The 21812-nt window shown below is 42.8% G+C and overlaps 1 protein-coding gene across 1 annotated transcript in view; it reads left to right on the top strand.

Annotated features, from left to right (window-relative positions):
- SPNS2 (SPNS lysolipid transporter 2, sphingosine-1-phosphate) overlaps positions 1-21812 on the top strand; it is a gene marked incomplete at its 5' end in the record, with an annotated part of 131968 nt that overhangs the window by 73685 nt on the left and 36471 nt on the right. Inside the window, 5 exons of the mRNA XM_083875094.1 lie at positions 9132-9283; positions 11109-11175; positions 13688-13830; positions 14958-15110; positions 16851-17040. Of these exons, the coding sequence (XP_083731220.1) occupies positions 9132-9283; positions 11109-11175; positions 13688-13830; positions 14958-15110; positions 16851-17040 (705 nt within the window). The remainder of the gene's footprint in view (positions 1-9131; positions 9284-11108; positions 11176-13687; positions 13831-14957; positions 15111-16850; positions 17041-21812) is intronic.

The raw sequence follows: 21812 nt of genomic DNA, 5'->3' as shown, positions 1-21812 counted from the left end.
TATATATGTGTGTGTGTGTGTGTGTGTGTGTGTGTGGTATATATTTGTATAAATAATCAATAAACCCTATTTATTGTCAGGGCCTGGTGGTGTTGCTTCATCACCTAGTGTTTTGTAATTACACTATCCAGTGGGATGGAGAATGGGAATTGGGCTGGGCCTGCTCTTTTTTTTTTTTTTTTTTTTTTTTTTTTTTTTTTTTTTTGTGCTGCTCAAAAATGACTGAAAAGCAACAGAGGATTCCCTGAGGACTGCCACAGCTTTGGAGAGGGGAGAGTGATGGGAACCTGAATTTCAGACACTGCAGTTTTAGTGTTGAAAGGGAATTGTACATTTGCAAATAGCTCAGAAAACCTTGCCTTGGATATTTATGTCCCTGTGAAGCACAAAGCAGCTCAGTGGAAGAAGTGCTGTGGGAGTCTTGCTACTTCCAGGGTGGTTTGGGTTTGTTTTTTATCTCCAGAGCATTTAATTAGGTGTTTCACTTTGGAGCCTCCCTGTAGGAATGCAGTTGTTAAACACTTTAGTTGCTGATTGAAGGATGTGATGAGTGAAAGAGGAGTATCTTACAGTTTTACTGGTTATTTTTATATACTAAATAATAATAGAAATCTCATAAGGATGCTTTAATCAGCCAGAATCTTAAGTGCATTCCCAAATAAAACTTTCCACATTCAATTAAGTGTGCCTGAACAGGCTACCTGGGAGAACTGAGGCCATTAACAAATACTAGAGACAATCAAAGAAAAGGTGAGTGGACTTTGCCTCATCTCCCTTGCTCATTTTTATATTTAAATATGTATTTTGGTCTCTTTCTGCCTGCTGCAGTCCCTTTTCTCCTTGTAGGTCTCTGAGTAGCAGCTGAATTTTCCCTAATGGGAATTGTTCAAAGGTGAGGTGTTTAGAGCTGAGAATCAGTGAGACACTTAATGCATCCAAATGAGCTGAAGTTTGGAAGTGTTTGACAAAGTGTGAATGGATGCTGCAGGGGACTCGGACCTGCTTTAGGAGCTGTTGTATAAGTTCCTCCTAAATGCAAAGGATTTCAGTATTGACCCTTGAGCAAGTGATTTCATCAATGCACTAAAGTTTCAGTAACTCAGGAGCTTGTGTTAAATCCAGGTGTGGTGTAGCAGCCTCATCTCTAGCACAGTTATACCCTCTAGCCAGCATATGTAGAATAAGTACATGTGAATAAAACTAATATGAATGTGTGAATAAAACCTGTGAACACTTGAAGAAAGAAGGCCTGGGGCATTTGCACTTGAGTTTTAGTGACCTGCTTGTCAGAGCTGAGGATCTTTGGGTAAGAGAAGCATCCTTTGCCAGACACAAATATTTAAATTAGTATACTTTCTATGCCAAGCAGGCTTAAGGGAAAAGGAGTGAAGAAAAACCTGGTTAGCGTGAATGTGGCAGAGACACAGCAAATGTGAGATGGTGTCTGCCATACAGATTTAACTGAATTTAAATATTTTACCTTTTCCAAAGGGGCAGCCTCCCTGTAGGACTGCTTCTGTCCCCATGGAGCCCATAGAGCTGCTTTAGAGCATATTGATACCTGATGGGAGGTGTAGAGGTGGAGCCAGACTGTTCCCAGAGGTCCCCAGTGAAAAGATGAGTCAAGAGGCACAAACTAAAATACTGGAAATTACACTTAAACATAAGAAGAAACGATTTTACATTGAGGATGGTCCAGCATGGTTGTGGCTCCTCCATTTTGGAGATACTCAAAATTCAAATGGATTATCCTGATCAGCCTGTTGTAGTTGATCCAGACTATCTCAAAACTGCTTCAAGTCTTGGGTATTCTCTTATTCTGTGAGTGTTTGCAAAGGAGAAGAGCAGTTTAAAACTGGTGATGGAAGATGGACTTTAGCATCAAGAGTTCAATTTGAAGGGAGGAAACTGTAGAACTTAAATAGAATCCAGTGGTGATGGAAGTTCTGGGAAATGTTGTGTGCAGTAGTGACTTATAAATAGTTGTGATGGTAGAGGTGGGGAGTGAGAAGTAGGCATGAGTGAGTAACAACACACACAGTGGGGGAAGAAAAGAGAAATCTAAATCCAATCACTTCCCTGCAGTGGGTAAGTGGCAGAAGAAGCAGCAGCTGCATCTGCCCTGGGATGCCCTGCCTGCAGGGCTCAGGGCTGATAAGGGGACAGCTCTTGGTGGAGGTGAGAAGGGTGGTTTATAATTGTATTTATCTGACAGGTAACTCTAGCATGAACTTCTAAGTGCACTTGTATCCCTACAGCAAACAGATAAACACTGATAACTCTCAGCTTTGACTCACAGCTGATAACCCATCAGTGTGTCTCCACCTGAGCATGTGCCCTGTTGGTCCCTTTGTACCACCCAGAGACTGAGCACAACCCACTCCCTTTGGCTGTAGGAAATCCTGAAACCAGTGCTTAGCCAGCCTCTGAACAGGGGAGAAAGGTACTGATCAACAAAACATCTCAGTGCACAGTTTTGCCCCCGTGCTGGTTTGTGTTTTGCTCTCTTGGCTGGCAGTTCCCATGAGGGATTAGGTAAGATTACTTGTCAATAAAGATAAAAATATTCATCTTCCTTTGTTCCTGCTCAAAGATCTCCCAGATGGTAAGACATCAAATGGCCAAAGTTTGTAATGAATATTCAATTACTTAAAAATCTGGGCTGGACTTGACAGGAGGACATGTTCTTCAGGATTGTCATAGGACAGTTCACCAGTACTACGTAGCCCCTCTCTGTCTGTTTACAATGTTTTTTCTGTTTTTATTAGAGAAGAGTTAGAACCATTGATGTTTGAGAAGGTGAGGTGTGTAATTTTGAGTTTCATATCTAGATTTGACATAGTATTCCCATCAAGTATTTGGGCCCAGGACTTGTGTCCACCAATAGAAGCCAGGTGCCTTGGTTATAAATATGCAAAATTCATAAAGCTTTAGGGGTGCACAGTGTTGGAAAATGTATTTAGGCTTATCAGTTCTGCTGTGGCCTTTGTCACCCATCCAGGCACAGAATGGAATTCAAAACATCAACCTCATTGTTTAATGTCAGCTTGTCTCTCGTGCTATGTCGGTGTCCTTGTTTGACTTGGAAACTTTCAGATTCTTCAAGGTGAGGCCTCATTCCTGGGAGGGCTGAGAGAATTGGAGCATTTAGTGTTTAAACAAATATGTAATGTCATTCCAGTGCTCAGCTCTTCAGTGACTCTCAGCTAATGAGCTGGAATTTGAGCTGTGACTGTGCAGGAGTCAGTTCTCTTAGTCACCACCCCGATACTCAGAGCAGGTTCCTGCTTTGGCTTACCTCATAGTTAAAGTGCATCTTTTGGCAAAAGGTGTGGTGTGTCATCATTAACCATTTAAATCCTGCAAAGTGCTGGGAAAACTTACTGCAGCACAGGAGGAAGTAGTATTTGCCTGGCCAGAAAATGCAGGGTCTGCTCAAGGAGGGCAAATTCTTGCATGTGGGTGCAGCTGCCAAAAGGAACCATGGTTGTGCAGCCCCTGAATCGATATTTGAGCCCTGTGGGGTTTGCTTTGTTCATCTGGCACCAGCAGTATCTCAGTCACAACTGATCACTTGTGACTGCTGTGCTGCCCTGGCTGCCTAGTGCAAGGCTCAGCCAGCTGGAGAAATACAGGAGTGTAACTCAGGGAAATTAGGTCAATCCCAGTGCTTTCCCATTAGTTTATTGTCATGTCACCACATTTTAGGCTGTGTGGCAATCCCATCTGCCCATGGTAGGAATGACTTCAGGCACATCTTCTTTCAAGGGGTGCAAACCCTGATTCTATATTCTTGATTTTTGCATAATGTCTATATAATAAAAGAAGGAAAAAATGGCACAACTCAGCAGAAAGAGGAATTTAATGGTACCAAGTCCTCTTTTACACCAGTTAAATGCATTATCCACAGGAGTTTAACTCAACATGCTCACACAGGGAAAGGTACAGGTGCAGGTGCTGTAGCAGTATAAAAGATCCTTCTTTTAGACCAGTTTTAAACATGGTTTGCATTGGTGCTGTGCACACACAGGAATTCATGACTCTATCTGTGGGATCTCCTCAGTCCCTGTGTCCCTCATCAGAAAGCAGCATGTGCTCAGCTTCTTTTGAGACTCTTACAAGCTGTTCCACATTCAAATGCAAATACTTAATAACCAAAGCTTAAAGATCATATGATTCTTTAGACAGTAAATCTGGTGGTTCAGAGTTGTACACATATTTGGCAGATTATAGGTTTACCAGTAGCAGATAATCTTTTAAAGAACAGTGGCTTTACTCCTTTTGTTAACTAATTAAAAAAGGAGAAAGAATTTCAAGTTGTAATTAGACCTCTTAAAACATATATTACTCCCTGAATGGTCTATACAAGTAGGATAAATGTCTAATTAGGAGGTTTTGCCAAACATGATTAAAGCCAGTCATGTGTCCTAGGCCATCAAGTATTTTTGTGTGCAGGAGATTGAGAGTAAATTCAGTATGAAGGTGTGAATAGAAACCACATCAGACATTTTATCTGTTGGATCTGATGTTCTTAGAGGTTTTTTCCAACCTAAACAATTCAATGATTCTGTATTATAAATACTTTACTGTAACCATGAAAGCTTTTTTACAGATGTAAATTCTGGAAGGATTGTCACATCCATAGCTTCTAGAGTTTGGTGACACTGGTGACAGGAATGAGACCAGGTCCCTTGGACTCCATGATCTGTCACTCTTGTTGTCTGTGGCTTGCTGATAGTTCAAGAAATGTAGAAGTTGATGGGTAGAGTTTTCTGTTCCTTATTGGTACATCCTCAAGGCATAAGGATTTCTATCCCTTCTAAAACACACTTCTGTTTTGAGGAATTTGATTTCTTTTGCTTTATGGATAGAGGATGTTTTTCCTTCTATATATTTAGGAGATGGGAAGAAGAGAGCACATCCATTGACCTTTTGTAATCCCATTGATAGGTATCAGTGCTTTCACCATGCATTCATTTCTGGTGATGTCATCTCTAGAAGGGAAATTCCCAGGGAGGCTATGGCAGTTCTGGCTCTCTGCAGCCACCATTCTTTCCATATGTTGGTGTTTATTATGTACTGGAATCTTCCATGGCTTGTGTCTCAGCAGTCACACAAGCTGGAGAAAGGCACTGGAAGCCCTTTTGCATCCTGAATTGCTCCTGGAACTCATGGCAGTGCCGTTGTGTGGCTCAGGTGTCCCCTCCCAGTGCCACATCCAGTCTGGTGCCTCAGCACAGTGGCTGCAGAACCTCAGCACAGCCACAGAGCTGCACTTTGGGCTGACACACAGGCAAGGAGGGGGATTGAGGCTGTGCACTCATCCCAAGAAACCCATGGCATCTCTCCAAATCAGGAGATGTTGGCAGCTTTCCAAAATTAGAGACAAATTATTGCTTGCCCTGATAGCGCTTTGTTTAAAAAAAAACGTTCAATCTCAAGCCTTTCATTTTAGGAAAACACTACTGATAAGTGTTGAGGTTGCTGGACTTAATCTATGGGGAAGGAACTAGTTCAGGTCTTGAAAGCTGACTCAGATATTTTCAGTTTTCCTGCCAGAAACCTGCTTGCACAGATGAACAAATTACAGCAGAGTTACCAAGTCATATAGAAAGGAACGAGCTTCTTCAATTTATATCAATTTCTGCTTGGGGAACAGTAAAATTCAGTTAAAGTCTGAGCTGCCTGTTCTGCTTTTGTGCGCCGACAGAATTGAGCTGGTGTCAGCCCTTTTTCTCTCATTAAACTCCTGAGAACCTTGAGGTAGGAAATAAATGGAAAAGCAGTGGGGGGAAAATCCAGTGCAGAGGAAATGGCAGAGGTGTCCTGCTACAGCTATAGAGGAGAACAGAATTTTCCTCAGCATGTGGAATATCTGACTTTGCCATGTGTTTGTGCAGGTTGTCATGTCCACATACACGTGGAGAGGAAAAGGGATGTTCCTATGGGTGTATGTGTATAAATGTACACAAAAAATAGCAGTTGTCTGTATTGCATATGGAGTGATTTCTGAACCAGTTTCTGAGTGGTTCATGGAATGCCTGTGGTCCAAATGAGCAGCAGCATAGTAATTTTGGAGTTGTTTTGTTGTTTGTGTTTTTTTTCTTCTTATATGAAAACCAAATAGAAAATGTCATGGCTGGGACCACTTTTTGCCTTGGGGAGCTCCCCGGCTGTCCCTCGTCAGAGACAACTAAAACATAAATTTTGAGTGACTGATTAGAGATGGAAGATGAGTGGTCCCAGCTCATTTTAACAAATTAATTTTGTTATATGAGTTCCAACAGGATGAGTGCTAGCCAAAGATCCCAAAGGACTGATAAGAAGGGGAATCAGCCCTTTAATCCTAGATACAGAGCTCCAAAATCAGGCACAGCATAGAACCTACTATATATAATTCCCTAAATTGTTTTGGATTTTTGTATGTTTAATCTAGTTATCACAACATAATGGCTCCATGGTCCATAGTCTTGAATATCTGATCTCAGAAGGGCAACACTATTCAGGTCTTTATGTGGATTATGCTTTTTAAGACTGCTTTTACTCCCAGATGAAGTAAAATCTCATTACTTAAGTTAGAATACCACTGCTTCAAAGAACATAGTTTAAATATTAAACAGATATTTGAAATGTGTCAACATGGGATAAGCCAGGGAGGAGGATTTGAGGAGGAACTGAGAGAGAAGAGTGAATGTGTTACTTTTTACAGATGATTTCATTGTATTGGGCATCTGATTCCGTGGTATTGATGAAACTGGGTCACTCTACCACAAAAGGAATACTTGGTACAGTTTTCCTGCTTTGCACAAGGATTGTAAGAGGAACCTTCTCACAACATTGTTTGGAGGAAATTCCTACCCAGTGCATTCACTGGGAGCAATACTGGCTGGTGAGCACAAAACTGTGTCATTTTTCTGTAGGTATTTCAAATTTGAGGAACATCCAGTGCATTTACAAACTTGTCGTTGTTCAGGTGTAAGTGACATTGTCTATGCTCATCCCAGGCAGGTGACTACTTCACCTGTCACCCTCTCAGTGATCCAGATCTAAACTCCCTCAGAAACCACAGCCAGCCTCCAGTTCCCCGCTTTCTAATTCTGCATGACTAAGCCTTTCAGCACGTTATAACTACTGTTGCTCATTCTAAATACATTGGTTACCTGTGCAGCAATGCCTGCCAGCATATTTCTGCAGTGGAGTGGTTGAGAGTTGGGAAACTGACATAAATTAAATCCCTTGAGTCATAGTAGTGCCCTTTCTGCTCACACCCACGTGTGTGAGTTACGTCTGTGCAGCTTTTGGGAGGTGTGTGAATGCCAGCAGCACTGCACACACCCTGCCAGCCAACAGGGAACTTGTATTCCTGACAAAATGGGTATATTGCTCCAGAATTCACACCAAAATATGAGGAAGTGAAGAGTGCACAAAAGTGTTTTGGTTTTGTGGCTATTGGAATCCTCAAAATATTCTTTTCAGCCAGGGATTACAGTGAGGAAAACAATGCAGACGTGTCAGTGGTAGATTTTTGTCTGCTGATGGATATATTTGTGACTGAGGCACGTGGCTTGGAGTCTGCATGGCATTTTCCATGTTTGTGAATGAGACTTGTACTCGAGCTTGGCTTTGCTGGAGGGCACAGAATCAGTCATTTCCCTTGGCTTTTTCCTATCTGAAGAAGGAGAATTGGTAATTGCTCATTTTTCCCAAAGCACTTTCATGATTAAGGACATATCATAAGCACAGAATCACAGAGTGGTTTGGGTTGGGAGGGAACTTAAGCCCATCTCATTCCACCCCCTGCCATGGGCAGTGACACCTTCCACTGTCCCAGGTTGCTCCAAGCCCCCTCCAGCCTGGCCTTGGGCACTTCCAGGAATGAGGCAGCCTGTGCCAGGGCTTCACCACCCTCAAAGAGAATAATTTCTTCCTAATATCCAATCAAAACCTGCCTTCCTTCAGTTTAAATCCCTGCTATTCTTCCCACAAATGATCTATAGAATAATGACAGTAAATTGAGGATTTGTAGAGGTTACATTTGTAGAAATAGATGTCCCTGTGCTTACAACTTTCTGCATTGACTGGCTCATTTCTGCCCCTGCAATTATTCCTGGGTGTAGCTCAAGCTGCTTAGATGGCTGAGAGTTTGCTTGTGCTCATGTTTCAGGTATTCAGGCATCAAAGCATTGTGTCTTAGCCTGCACTCAGCAGCACCCAGAAAGCTGCAGGGGCAGTGAAAGAGCTTGGGCTGAAAATCAGGTCCTCACTGTTCACGATAGTATTGCTTGAAATGGACCATTAAGAATATTCTATTAGCTAAACAATTCCTTTTTGACCATTGTAGATTGTGCTGTGCTGAATGTGAAGTATATCCTCATTCTGAGGGATTGTTACCCAGAAAGGGGCAGTTCCCTGGGCAGCTGAGTGACTCCTCCATGCCCCTGCCCTGTGTGGCTCCGACTCATTCCCTGCAGGTCCTGCTTACAGAGTACATGGATGCTCCTGGGGCTCCCAGGAAAGCTCAGGCCTCCTCTGAGAGTTTTGGAGAGGTATCTGCTGCTGTTCAAGGCAGGTGGAGTGAGATGGGTGCTCAGCAACTTTGGAAGATTCCGTTATTCCATAGTTTTTAATGAAGGAAGACATTTATTTGAGGGGATTGCAGGTTCAACCCTTTCCCAGCTTTGAAGAGCCTTTAGGATTTCCCAGTCAGAGCCTGTCCTTGGCACACTGGGGAGGGGTGGCTTGTGCTTGGCAGGAGTTGCTGTTTCCAGATTCCAGAGCAGGGTTTGTTACACTCACCCACCTTCCCACACCTTCCCAACTCAGGCTTAGCAAGAGTGAGCTGGGATCTGGGAAGAAACTGGGGGTCTTCTGCCTCTTTCAGAATATATTCTTGAATGTCACTGAGTAAATGTTTTATTATTACTTTTCTTTCATTCCTACAAATCTCCACAAAAAATACAGTCCCTTTCCTCTGGGCAAAAGACAAATGAAAGAACTCTGAAGTTCTAAAAATAAAAGCATACAGGAGGATCATTTTCCAGTCACAGGAATTCATATTCCCCTGTCTGTTGTGCATCCTGAATTAAAAACGCCAAGGGGGGACCTGCTAATATTTTTATTTCTTTTCTCAGTATTTCTGGCTCCTTGTGCTCTCACGGGGTTTGGTTGGCATTGGTGAAGCGAGTTATTCTACTATTGCACCAACCATCATTGGGGACCTGTTCACCAAAAACACCAGGACCCTCATGCTCTCTGTTTTCTACTTTGCAATTCCTCTGGGCAGGTAAGTGACACCAAGCTTCTTCAACCTGGGTTTGGCTTTTCTCTTAAATAAACTCACACGGATCTGAAATTGCTAATGATGTTAGTTCTTGACTTTGGCTGGAATGGTTTAGACAGGAAAATATTTTGAGCAGTGACTAATTAGTTGCAGGAATTAGATTCTTTTTCGTCCCTATTACTGATTAGTGTGTGACTTCTGGGAACTAATGGGAAGTTAGTTGTTGGTTTATTTAGGGTTTTTTTCCTACTTTTTTACAGCAATGGGGTGGAAATGGAATAAAAATATTTTAGCTGACTTTTTCTTTCAGGGGAGTTTCTTTATCAGCCCAACACAGTATCTGATTGTTGGGACGGGAGGGAATCTGTCACTATTTTTATTTTTTTAAAAAATGGCTGACCCCTCTATTGTGAGATTGTCAGCAAGGTGGCTTTGCATAGTTTGCATACCAATGCTCAGAGATGGACAACATCCTGGGCAAAAGGGCTTTGTGGGTTCATTTCCAGCAGGGAATACATGGGCAACATGTTCCAAACTCAGAGAAAAACTTCTGGTGGTGCATTTTACAAGCTGGAACACTTTCCTGTGAGATAAAACTCACAAACATCCTTTTGCTTTTGAGGAAAAAGAGAGAAACAAATCTTTAACTAGTTAAAAGAATATTTTGCCAAGAGGACCAAGGATTCCAAGTATTTATGTAGAAAATTCAATGAACTAGAAAGAAATTACAAATATTCATCCTGTTGAGCCTGATTCTGGGACTTCATTATCTCAATATCCAGCGGCAGTGTGGATTACAAGGGCACAGAGGACAGGGAAAGGACTGTATCCCCTTGGATATTAGGAAGAAATTCTTCCCTGTGAGGGTGGTGATGCCCTGGCACTGATTCCCAGAGCAGCTGTGGCTCCCCTATCCCTGGAAGTGCCAAAGCCCTGGTTGGACAGGGCTTGGAGCAACCTGGTGTCCCTGCCCATGGCAGGGGGTGGAACTGGGTGGATTTTAAGGTATCTTACAACCCAGACCAGTATGTAATGATTCATAATTTGATTTTGGGGCCTGTCTGGGTAAAATGTCCAATTTTAGGGAGGTTATACCTCACAACCTCCAAAGCTTAGCAGGCTCTTCAATAAAAGAGGGGCAGGAGGGGCCTGGGGAGGAGGGCTCACAGTTGCTCCCATGCAATTCTGGCAACTTTTAGCCAAGGGAATCTCAACAACAAATGCAGCAGTTTTGCAAAAGGGTATTTACCTTCAGTTCATGTTGAGAGAAATGTGACTGTGTTCACCTTTAGTCTCTTATAATGCACCTTTTCTCTTACATGTGGCTGAAGGTCTCCCATCAAACCTTTTGCAAGTTCTTCTTGGTTTTTCTTCCAAGCTAATAGAAAATAGTCTCTTCCTGCATAATTAGAACCAAGTACTATTTAGTGGCAAGGAGAAAAACCTAATGATGGAATATGGCCTGTCCTTGAAGGGCACTTTTTAACTGAAAGCTTGAACATAAAATTGTTCAATATTCATATTAGCAGAGAGAAAGGCCTGATGTAGAAATGAAACTGGGAAATAAATTCTTTTTAAGTCTTTGTTTCCATCCACTGTAGATTGAAAGGTCAGCTATAAACTTCCAAATTTCCATCAGATTTGGACATTTTTAGATCAGCAGTGCTGAGTAGAATCACATACTAGCCACCATCTGCTTCAATCCCCATGTTTCTTCCTGTAGGACGAGAGCTGAGGACACACAGTTGGCTGTGCCTCTCTTTGTCCAAGAACAGCTGTGACTGTGGCTTAAAGCTCTGACCAACTCTCCTCTTGGCCTTTCTTGCAGTGGCCTGGGGTACATCACTGGCTCCAGTGTGAAACAGGTTGCTGGAGACTGGCACTGGGCGCTGCGGGTAAGTCCCTCTTAGTGACACCTTTAATGAGAGCTGGTTGTTTGGTGTTAGGAAGAGCTCCATCACACTATGGCTCAACCTGTTATTAGATTTGAAAGGTGAAGGATTGGAAATTACATTTGTGGATGTGAAGGGCATGGCAGATGCACTCTCTAAGCAAAGATATGTGGCGTTGGCTTGTGGACTTTGGTGTTTTCCCTGCTTGGGAGCAAGAATTTTCCAATCACTTTGTTATCAATCAATCAATCATGACTTCTTGATGGGGACAGGAAGACGAGGCATTGGCCTTAAATCAACTCCACAGTCTTTCAGTCCCCTGCTGTCAAGAAACTCCGAGAATGGCTTCCTGGTTTGAGGAAAAAACACTTTGTTCCAGTTTCCGCTTGTTTTTCTGCCCTGAGACAGTCAGTTTCCTTCTATTTGAACCTCCTGGGACCCTGATAAATGGGCTGAAAAGATAATCCACCTCAATCACATACTTACAAACAGCTTCTGCACACAAAGATGTCTTAAAAGAGATGAGAGGAAGTGGCCCAGCAGAACTGGTTTCTGACCTTTGGTGCTGTGGGTGGCATGTGAGGTGCATTCTCTGGCTGTGGCACTTCATGGAGACCATGAAGCTCATGAAGCTGAGGCCAGCACTGTTTGTAACAGTAGGTGATGAAATGCAGGGGTTCCCATCTGTGACACAGGCCATGCCCAGGGTAAGCAAAGCCAGGAACATCACCATGAACAGTTCATCTGTGACTGGGAGTGTGGAGGGCAGTTTCCAGCTGTGCACCTGTAGTGGAAAGTGAAGTAGCCTAAAGCTCCCCACCAAGAGGATGCTGCCTCATTAGCAGAAATGTTTAAGAGTAATGTGAACTTCTGAGCAGAGGCCAACACAAGGACTGAAAACCCCAAAGCCCCTCCTCTGGTCAGTGGGCTTCAACTGGAGCAGCCTTGGAAAACCCAAATGGTTAATCTGTGAAAAGAGATCATCACTAGGACTTTTCAGGTGACATCTTCACAGTTATCCTGAGAAATCCAGGCTATCTGTAAGACTGTACCCCTTACAGCTCGTGATTTCCACTATAAATGACACATTGGTGCAGGATTCCCTAGCTGTACAAAATCTAGGGAATCTGATGAGCTGCACACATCTCTGGTGGTTGCTTTGGACACCATGTCAGTCTTTGTAGTCACACAGCACTCACAGAAAGCATCCAGACATCAGGGTAAAGCAGCTTCCATCCCTGTGGCAATTACTGTACTCTTGCAAGATGGGAATGGTTCCCCAAGGTGATGCTTCCCTCCATGATCTCCTGTGGGCTCCAAACACAGAAGAGGTCAGGAATAAGCTGTAGTTCAGTGGGCTGAAAAAGACAGAAGAGCACATGGACAAGTTGCAGCTTTGTCTCTGGGTTTAACAACAAAGTAAGTGTTTTACTGCAGCATTGCTGAGTGTTCATGGATATTGTCCTGGTGGGTATTTAAGCTTTTAGATAAAAATCAAAGAGACTTGAAATCATCTGGCTGTAGAAAAAACAGCATTTCCAATAATTTTTACCAGTGCTGTGTCTTCTGTTCAGCTGTCATAAGGATACTGTATCAGGCTTCAATGTATTCCTGGATGAGCCATTTTCCTGACTTTTAAGTTCTGAAATACTTCTGTCTTTCCTTTCCTGTGAGCTTGTCATCTTTGGACATGAAACACTGACCCATGTGTAAAGGCCATTCTCAGGTTAATAATGGAAGCCTTTTTCTTTTTTTAACAGGAATTTATTTTTTAAATAGCATGTCTAGATGAGGTGGTAGTTCAGTGGAATCTGTGTTCCTATTTTCCTGAAGCAGCTATTTTCCATTCTGACAATAATGGAATTTCAGTGTCAAAATAAGAATAGTTTTTATAGCTTACAAAATGCTGTGGGGTCTTTGTATTTTTGCCTAGTGCTTGGGAGAAAGGATTGGATACTGGGAAGCCAAGCCCTTGAATGTGTTGTTTTCCTGTCTTCCAGTCTGAATTTTCAATGTTTCTTGGTCTGTTGTACTGAGGTAACCTGAGGAAGATGCATGAAAATGAGGAGCCATTGTGGGTTAGCTGGAAGAGGGATGTATGTCAAAGCCAGCATGTTCCCTGCACCCAGAAATCTTTCAGCTGGTCTAATTGCCTTTAAAAGGCTTCTGCACTCACCCAGAAACCAGCTGGTCTCTGAGCCCAGCTGGGAGCAGGTTTCCAAAGAGTTAAACATCACTCAAGAATCGTGTTTAGATGAATCTTGGTACTTATTATTGACACAATGGACTGCCCCACTCAGAGTATTTTCAAAGCTGCATGTTTCCAGAGTGAGATAAGAGAGTCCAGGGAATGACATAGAGGAAGGAAAGGAGCAGATGCCTCAATGCTGACAAGTTGTGCCTGGCTGTGAGGAGCAGCCACTGAAACCAAACAGATTCTGTGTTCTGCTTCTTCCTGACCAGTCAAAGCAAACCCCCCTGACTCTTGTGCTAATTCCCTGCTCCTTTCTTGCAGGTATCTCCACTCCTGGGAATGATAACAGGGACACTCATCCTGATATTTGTGCCTGCTGCTAAAAGAGGAAATGCTGAACAACTTGGGGGGCAGCTGAAGGCTCGGACTTCGTGGCTGAGGGACATGAAAGCATTGATTAGAAAGTAAGAGCACGAGTGAAAACCATGTTTTGCCTCTAATGCTTAATTGGAACATCCAATGGTCTGGATTTAGCACAGTGAGTCTGGAAAGTGACGTCATGCAGGGAATTGCAGGAAGTTTAGTCTGTGGACCTAAGAAAGAAAATCACATTACATGAGGTATCAACTGCTGTGACAATGATGCATTCCAAGTTTTGCTCTAACCTTTCCAAGACTGACATCTAAGAAAAAGTCTGCTTTGTTTGGCTCATACTTCACACAAATCAGGGCTTTTGAAGTGTAGAAATTGCTATGTTCCTCCATTAATTGTTGTGCCACTGTTGCTCAGACACTTAGATCCTTTTTCTTCTTTAAAAGAGCTATTCTGCTCAGGGGGGAAAGAAAGTTTTAGCAATCTAAGATAATAAAACACATAGAACTTGCACTGTGGCAAGTTTAAATATATGTGAACAACCACGTGTGACGGAATCCATGAGAACTGAATGTGCTTGTATGTGTGCATAAAGGTTCACATACTCACGAGTGTTTGAGCAGCTGCACTTCCTTCCAGAAAACTGGCCTGTGAATGTGCAAATACTTTCACTTGTGAATTCAGGGCTACCTTGTAATTCTGATGGGAAACTTCATTTTTAGAACTACTGGCTGGAATACCTCCCTGGTGTTGTCATCCAGTGACAAAGGACTGTGAAAAGCGATGTTAGATAATTTATCATTATTTCTGTGTTACTGCTTTTGGTAGTTTGTGTAAGTAGTAACTGTATGGTGGCACAGCTGGGGAGGGAGAAGGGAAACTGCTCATCCAAGTGAACAGGTGACATTAGGGTGAAAGCCCTGTAATTCACATATCATGTTTTAGTGACCAAGTATTGATTTTCTCCTCCAACAGTCCCCTGATACAGTCCTGTGAAGCACCTCTGATGAGTTCAGTATATTGTTATCAGTGGAGCATCACATGTGAATATCCCATTCTTCTTATTCTCCAGCCCTTTGTGCCTTTTGTTACCTCTGCCCCTTGGCAAAGGGAGGTGGCAGTTGTGGGGGAACACTGGGCTTTGTCACTGAGGCTCCTGTGTGGGGGTCCTGCTTTTTCACTTTCCCCACTAAACCTTCTCTTGCTTCTGTCTCCACAGCCGCAGCTACGTGTTCTCATCCCTGGCCACCTCAGCTGTCTCCTTTGCTACAGGGGCACTTGGAATGTGGATCCCTCTGTATCTCCACAGAGCACAGGTGGTGCAGAAGACAGCAGAGACCTGCAGTTACCAGCCCTGTGGCACCAAAGATAGGTGAGAGTCAGAGTCAGCTGCTTTACAGAGGGGGGGAGGGGGTGGGGGCTTATTTACCAGAGGAAACAGGCAAGTCTCACAGAGACTAGGCACTAGAATGTCTGTAATTTCCTCTAGGTCCTTGCAACAATGATAGGAAATGCTGGGATTGTAAACTAGGCTTTATTTCTCTTCTTCATTGCATGGAGTCAAACCAAGGGAGAAGCAATGACCTCAGCGCTTAGTTCCCAGGCTGTGGTGCAGAGGAGAAAAGAGAAAAGAAAAATCCTCTAAGGGAGAGCTGAGAATTTGGGTTCTTAAGACCCATCTGTGATAGCAGCAGAATAAGCTGGCAGGTTAGGAAGCCCCAGTGGTGCCTCTAATTCAGAGCTTGGAATGGTTCCCCTAAAGCTGCAAATCCTGCAGGCTTTTGTTACTGTGTGAGGCAGGACTTCTCTATTTTATTGCTCTGTAAACTGCTGTGTGTGCTGAGTTTTGCTGAAGAATGTCCCAGAGATCTGGGACACCTTGGGCTGGAGTGTTTGATGTTATACAGTGGTTTGGGTTTTCAGTCCTGGTTATGGAATACCACTTGCAACACATAAGCTGTGAAAAGTAATTCTTCATTTTGTGATTTACAATGGTGGCACAAACCAGAAAATGCTATAAAAGCATCTCACCAGGTAAATAAAAGACATTAAAAAGCCTTTTGTCAGATCTTTTGCTTTTTAGCTCATGAGGGAAAATAGTATTAGGAAAACCTTCTTGCCTTAGCAGACATAATCCCATCTCAATTAAAGTAGTTAGTGCTGTGGAGTCTCATCAGCCAGAGTGTCCAGCAGGCAATTTCAGGCTGCTCCACAAAAATGCACTGAGCAAAACACTCAGCTCCAGCCTGACTGCCCAACTGCTGTTGGCAAAGAGAAATTCCCTCTCCTTCATTGCACCTCAATTTTTAACTGTCCTCAAGCTGCTCTAATGTGGTTGCCCAAAGTCCAAGTAGTCCAAGTCCTGCACATATCACATGGAAAACCCTCCTGGTGGTTTAAATTAAAATTAACACATTTCTGATGTGTAACCTAACAGCAAAAAGCTTCTTTGAAGTGGCCTGAAAGGAGTTATAAAGTCAAAGTTGGAAATCACTGGCATTTAAGAGTCTTGTTAGGTTTCCTTGCCCTGAAACTTCCTGGTGCCTGTCCATGATTTCTCCTTACATAATCAATGTACAGGTTATTAATTACTTTTGTGTATACATAATTAGCTGTTCAGGACACTTCATAGGAATCCCAGTTCCACCCAAGGAAGCAGTGTGAGCCCTCTGCACCCCTTTACTATGGATCAAAGCCTGTGTACAATGCTAAATTTCATATGCTGTGTTTTTTCTTAATTGCAGGGGAAGAGGACTAAAATTATGAGCATTTGTTTTATTTAAAATTTGCAAAGCCATTGTGCAAATTGTGCAAATTTCCATTAGTCACTTTGCCATAATAATTCATCCAAAGACCATGCCCATTTTGCAGAAAAACTCAAAAAAAAAACAAAAAACAAACAAACAAAAAACAAAAAACAAAAAACAAAACAAAACAAAACAAAACAAACAAACAAACAAAAAAAAACAAAAAACAAAAAACAAAAAAACAAAAAAAAAAAAAAAAAAAAAAAAAAAAAAAAAAAAAAAACCACAACCAAAAAACAACAAAATCACCCACCTTTTTTCTTATTTTGTTTCTTTCTTTCCTTTTTTTTTTTTTTTTTTAATAGTTTGATCTTTGGAGCAATTACTTGCTTCACTGGTTTCCTGGGTGTGATCACAGGGGCAGGAGCAACCAAGTGGTGCCGCTCCAAGACACAGCGAGCGGATCCTCTGGTCTGTGCAGTTGGAATGTTGGGATCTGCCATCTTCATCTGCCTCATCTTCGTGGCTGCCAAGAGCAGCATCGTGGGAGCCTATGTGAGTATAATAATCCTTTCCATATTCCAAACTCCTTACAAGACTGGCTGCACTGTCCCCTGCAGAAAGCCTGGGATGTTTTCTTGCTTTTGCCTTTCCTTCTTTTTGCCTCTTGGCGTTCAGTGCCTGAAATCTCAACTGCTTATCCCTGCTGCCCTCAGAATTCAGAGCTCCATGGAAACCCACAGCCTTTGGGCTCTTCTGTCTGCATCTCAGTCCACACCTTTATTGCTCTTGCCTAATGTTTTGGTACAAGAAAATTGAGCACTTCCCTTGCAGTGAGGGTATTGTAGCTGCAGTGGTACCAGATGACAATTACAGTGTAATTTGTCTGTGGGCAAGCTTTTGGCTACCTTTCAGTACCAGTCATTTCCATAACTAGGTGGATTGCACTAAGCCAGTATTAATTACCCAGTAATTTCAATTTGTTATCTGCATTACCATAGCCCAGGAACCTACAGTACTTGATGTTACACAAATACAGATTAAAATATGGCCCCTCCCTGAGTGCTTAGAATTGAATTGTATGAAAAGATATCAAATAGATCCAGATATATAGAAAGGTTTGGGTTGGAAGGGACCTTTGAGGGTCATGTAATCCAACCCCCCTGCACTGTGCAGGAACACCTTCCACTAGACCTTGGTGCTGAGAGCCCCCTCCAATCTGGCCTTGGATGTTTCCAGGAATGAGGCCTCCATCACCTCCTGGCCACCCTGTGCCAGTGCTTTACCACCTTTGTAAAACACTCCTTCCTTACATCTCATCAAAACCAACCCTCTCTTAGTTAGGCTGAAGGGAGAAAGAGAAGCTCAACTATAATAATCCAGCCTTAGGCTAGAATCTTGCTTTCAGCAGAGAGTAAAAATCCAGTCACTGAACAAATCTCTGGTTCCCTTCTAATGTCAGAATGAGAGAAGCTTGGAACCGGGAGAAGTTTATGAAGGGAAAGAATGAAGTGTTTGGAGTAGTGGGATCCCTTCTGAATGCCCACCCTTCACCTGCACACAGCAGCACAGGCTCATCCAGGAAGGAGAATTCATTTACAAGTAACCAGCCAACTGCTGTTCCTCATTTCTCTGTATTTTGAGCACTGGGCTTGCTGTGGTTATTTGGTGAGTCTTTCAGCAGCTGCCACAGTTATGGGGAAACACAACCAGAGAGAGTGGAAGTTCAAAATCATTAAGACAGAGCCAAGAATACCTCCTCTTTTAAGATTCATGTCTCTGGTTTGTGACCATGAACTAACATTTTAACTGGCAGAAAAATGATCACCTCAAACAACCTGTGAGAGGGTGTTATTGGTTGGTGAATCATTAACCCTCCTTTCATTGATCTATCACACCCCTCACCTGCTCCCTCCACCTCTTTGTGAGACAGAGCTGTGATTTTCTCCTTTCTCAGACCTAGTGACAGACATATTCATTTGTGCTGTTCAGTCTCTTTATACAGAAACCTCTCCTTTTCTAGGCTGGAAATACTGTTTTCAAAAATTGTGCAGCAGGAGCTAGCTATTATAAAATATAAAAATACCATTTTTATACATTTTATATTTTCTTTAATATCCATGGGACTATTCTGCATTGTTTGAGTATATAAATGGTATCATTTAAACAATCCTAGAAACAATTTATTTTATTATGGATGAGCAGTAAATCTAATAAAGAGTCAATGATTTGCAAAGGAAGTTACAGCTGCAAATGGAGGGGGGGTATAAGGAATATGAGCCTGTTTGTGATGCTGTTGGGCTGAAGTAAGAAGCACTGCCTCTCCATGGCCCTAAAACTCTGCTGCTGGAAACCTGATGCCCAGAAAGAGAGGCCAGGTCTGGGTTGGAGCTACCTGTGTCTCATAACACAAGGTATAGTGGCAGTGCCATACTGAATTGACCTACCAAGGCAAGTTTCTAACACAAACTCATGTTTTTCCATGCCATTCAAGGAGCTGTTGCAATCTTGCAAACTTGTAGAGTGTTTAATTCCCTTGTATTTCAAGGAGAATAGGAACCTGCATTGCTAGGTTGCATGGTGTAGCATTTTCTCATTGCTCTTTAAGTCTCATTGGTCCATGATGAAGGGGAGAGTGTTCTGTGGTGGCCAGAATGATGGGCTAGGTTACCTTCCTCATCTCAAAATCCAGGATAAAATCTCCTTCTGGAAACAATGCAGTCAAATTTATGGGTTGATTTTCTTGTCTCTGATCTCATCCTTGACAGCTTGTCCTGGCTCACATCCTTGAGTTCTGTGTCTGTGAAGGGCAGGGCAGTGTCTGTCCCCCAGCACGGTGGTATTTGCCAACCTTCTGTACTGTGACTGTCCTTAGGCTTTTGTCATGGATCATACCGTGCAAAAATTGACAATGAATGTTTTTGGAACCCTCATAGGCTCAGAGTCTTAAAATTCTCACTTCCAAGCAATTAGGTGGGTCCCCATGAGGGGATGTTCTCACTGAGAGAGAGCTGTGCCAGCCACCAGATCACCAACTCCCTGCTTTAGTTAACAGTTGAGAGCTTTAATGCTGACTGATACAGGCATCAGCTTAAATGAAGTGTTCAGCACTCCAGCAAGAACCTGCAGAGCCCTTGCTTTTTAATTTCTTGGGTTTATAGGTTTTATTTTTTCTAAAAAGGACCTGCATTTCCATTAACATGATCACTCTGCCCCTTACATGTTCTGTGCTGTCTGCTCTCTTCCTCCCCTGAACACATTTCTCTCTTGCTCAGTCCTTTCTTGCAAATGATTTTGGTCCTTGGGGGCAATTCCCATTCTGTAGCAGCCACTCCCATCTGAGGCAGGTAGAGAGAGGACTTTTTTCCAGCCAGTCTTTTCATACTGACCCAGTAAATTATTGGCAGTGGTGAAGTGGCTGGCAAGGTGGACTAAAACAACAATTCTGTGTTATTTAGCTGCCCAGACACCTGTATTTTTCTCTTTTAAGTATCTTACTTGGCTGTATAGTCCAATCACTCCTCACTCAGTTTTCCTTGCAGCATGTGGATTTGTGTGTTGTAATCCAGCTCGTTAAAGCACCAATTTGCATATCTGCAAGTCCCACTTTTTCTGAAATACAAACTCTTTGAAACTTGGTTTTCAAACCTGTCTCTGGAAACCCATTATATGTGTGGCACCATCATCTCACACTGCTCAGGCATTTCAACTGCACATTTTACACTTGTTTAAATAGCCAAGTGACTGGAGAGAGATGTTCTGCTTTGCCTTCCTTTGACACTGTTCCAACTTCCTCAATTTCAGCATCTATTTCAATTCCTCAAAGACATTTTATGATCTTGCAGAAGCAGCAAATCTCAGGGTAAAACCTTGCCAGAGAGCTTTTACAGCATCTTAGTCTCAACCCCAGGGACTTTCTGTTGTCATGTTGTTGGTGACCTACCTACTTCTGAGGCATCAATATTGCCCAGAACTGAGCTGGAGTTAGAATTGCTCCAGATTCAGGAGTACATGAGAGTGTCTTACACACCATTTCAGAGAGAAATACAAATAATGAAGATATTGACAGATACACCCTTTGCAAACAGTCATGGAAGGCATTTGTAACCTGCTTAGAACTTGCTGTGAGAGCTGCTGGTGTGTCCACTCTGAAACCTACTTTTATTTGGAGTCAGAATTGGCTAACTGATCACTTAAACAGAAAAGCACAGATGAGCAATCAAACACCAAATGGACATGGGGAGATGTTACATAGCACAGCTGGAGTCAGAAATAGATATATATGTAGAGGTGAAGTCTCAGTGTAAAATGAAGCTTCAAAAAGTGTGTGAGGAGTCAAAACTGAGCATTTCAGGAGCTATTATCTGCTCTGGGGCTGCCCTATTTGCTGTAAGCATCCCTGGAGTCTCCTTTCTGCAGAAATGCCACATATCCTAACATGCCCTTTGCAGTGGGGGAACTCATATTTATAAGGCCCCATCAGCAGCTGAAGGACAGACATTTTTTAATGTCAGTATCTTCTATCCTGCTTTTTGATCTTTCTCTTGTTCCTCTTTTCCTTTTACCAGTACCCACCTATTAATCTTGTGTTTCATGGGTTACTTGAAATACACATTCATCAGCTCAGAACTGGTGTGCTCTGAAGTTTGTAGCATTCCAGTGATTTATTTAAAGGACTTGTGCTAAATTCCTGCACAGGGGAAAAGTTCTTGCTGCCTGTAGCAATTCAAATGTGTGCAGTTCAAATCAGCTCAAGGCAAGCAGTTGCCTGTTTGCAGTGCTCGGAGCAGGCAGGGCACGTTGATGCTGCATTCAGAATTGTGATTCCATTGTTCCCAAGCTCAGTTTAGTCTCTCCAGGCACAGAACCCCAGCAACAGCAGCTGCAAAGCTGCAGCAGGACAGATTTCAGAGCAGGTCTGAGGAGGTATCTGGTAGCCACAGGACATGTGGCTTCACTCCTGACAGTACCTTGGTTTATTGGATGTGTTCTCACTTGTCATTGCCACTGAGAGCCAACCTCAAGGCAGAGCAGTGGACAATGGGAAAATGGAAATAGAGATTTAACAGCTGGGCTGTAAAGACTGCCTCAAATACCATCACAGAGGAAGCAGATCCAGTCACAGAAAAAGGGGATAGGGAGGGAAAATATTTGGGAAACAAAGACAGTTTTAGAAACAAATAGAGGAAGCTTCTGTAGGTCAGTGTGTAAGACTTGCTAAATAAAGCAAATTATTCCTGGCAGTGACTGGGTGATCTGAGGGGTTTAGACAACCTCAACTGGTGTGTGGGAAAGACAGTGGCAGTGGTCACATCATGCCACAGCTG

Source organism: Zosterops lateralis, assembly GCF_965231275.1.
Source record: "Zosterops lateralis genome assembly, chromosome: 19".
NCBI classification, from domain to species: domain Eukaryota; kingdom Metazoa; phylum Chordata; class Aves; order Passeriformes; family Zosteropidae; genus Zosterops; species Zosterops lateralis.
This window is presented reverse-complemented; position numbering and strand designations above follow the sequence as displayed.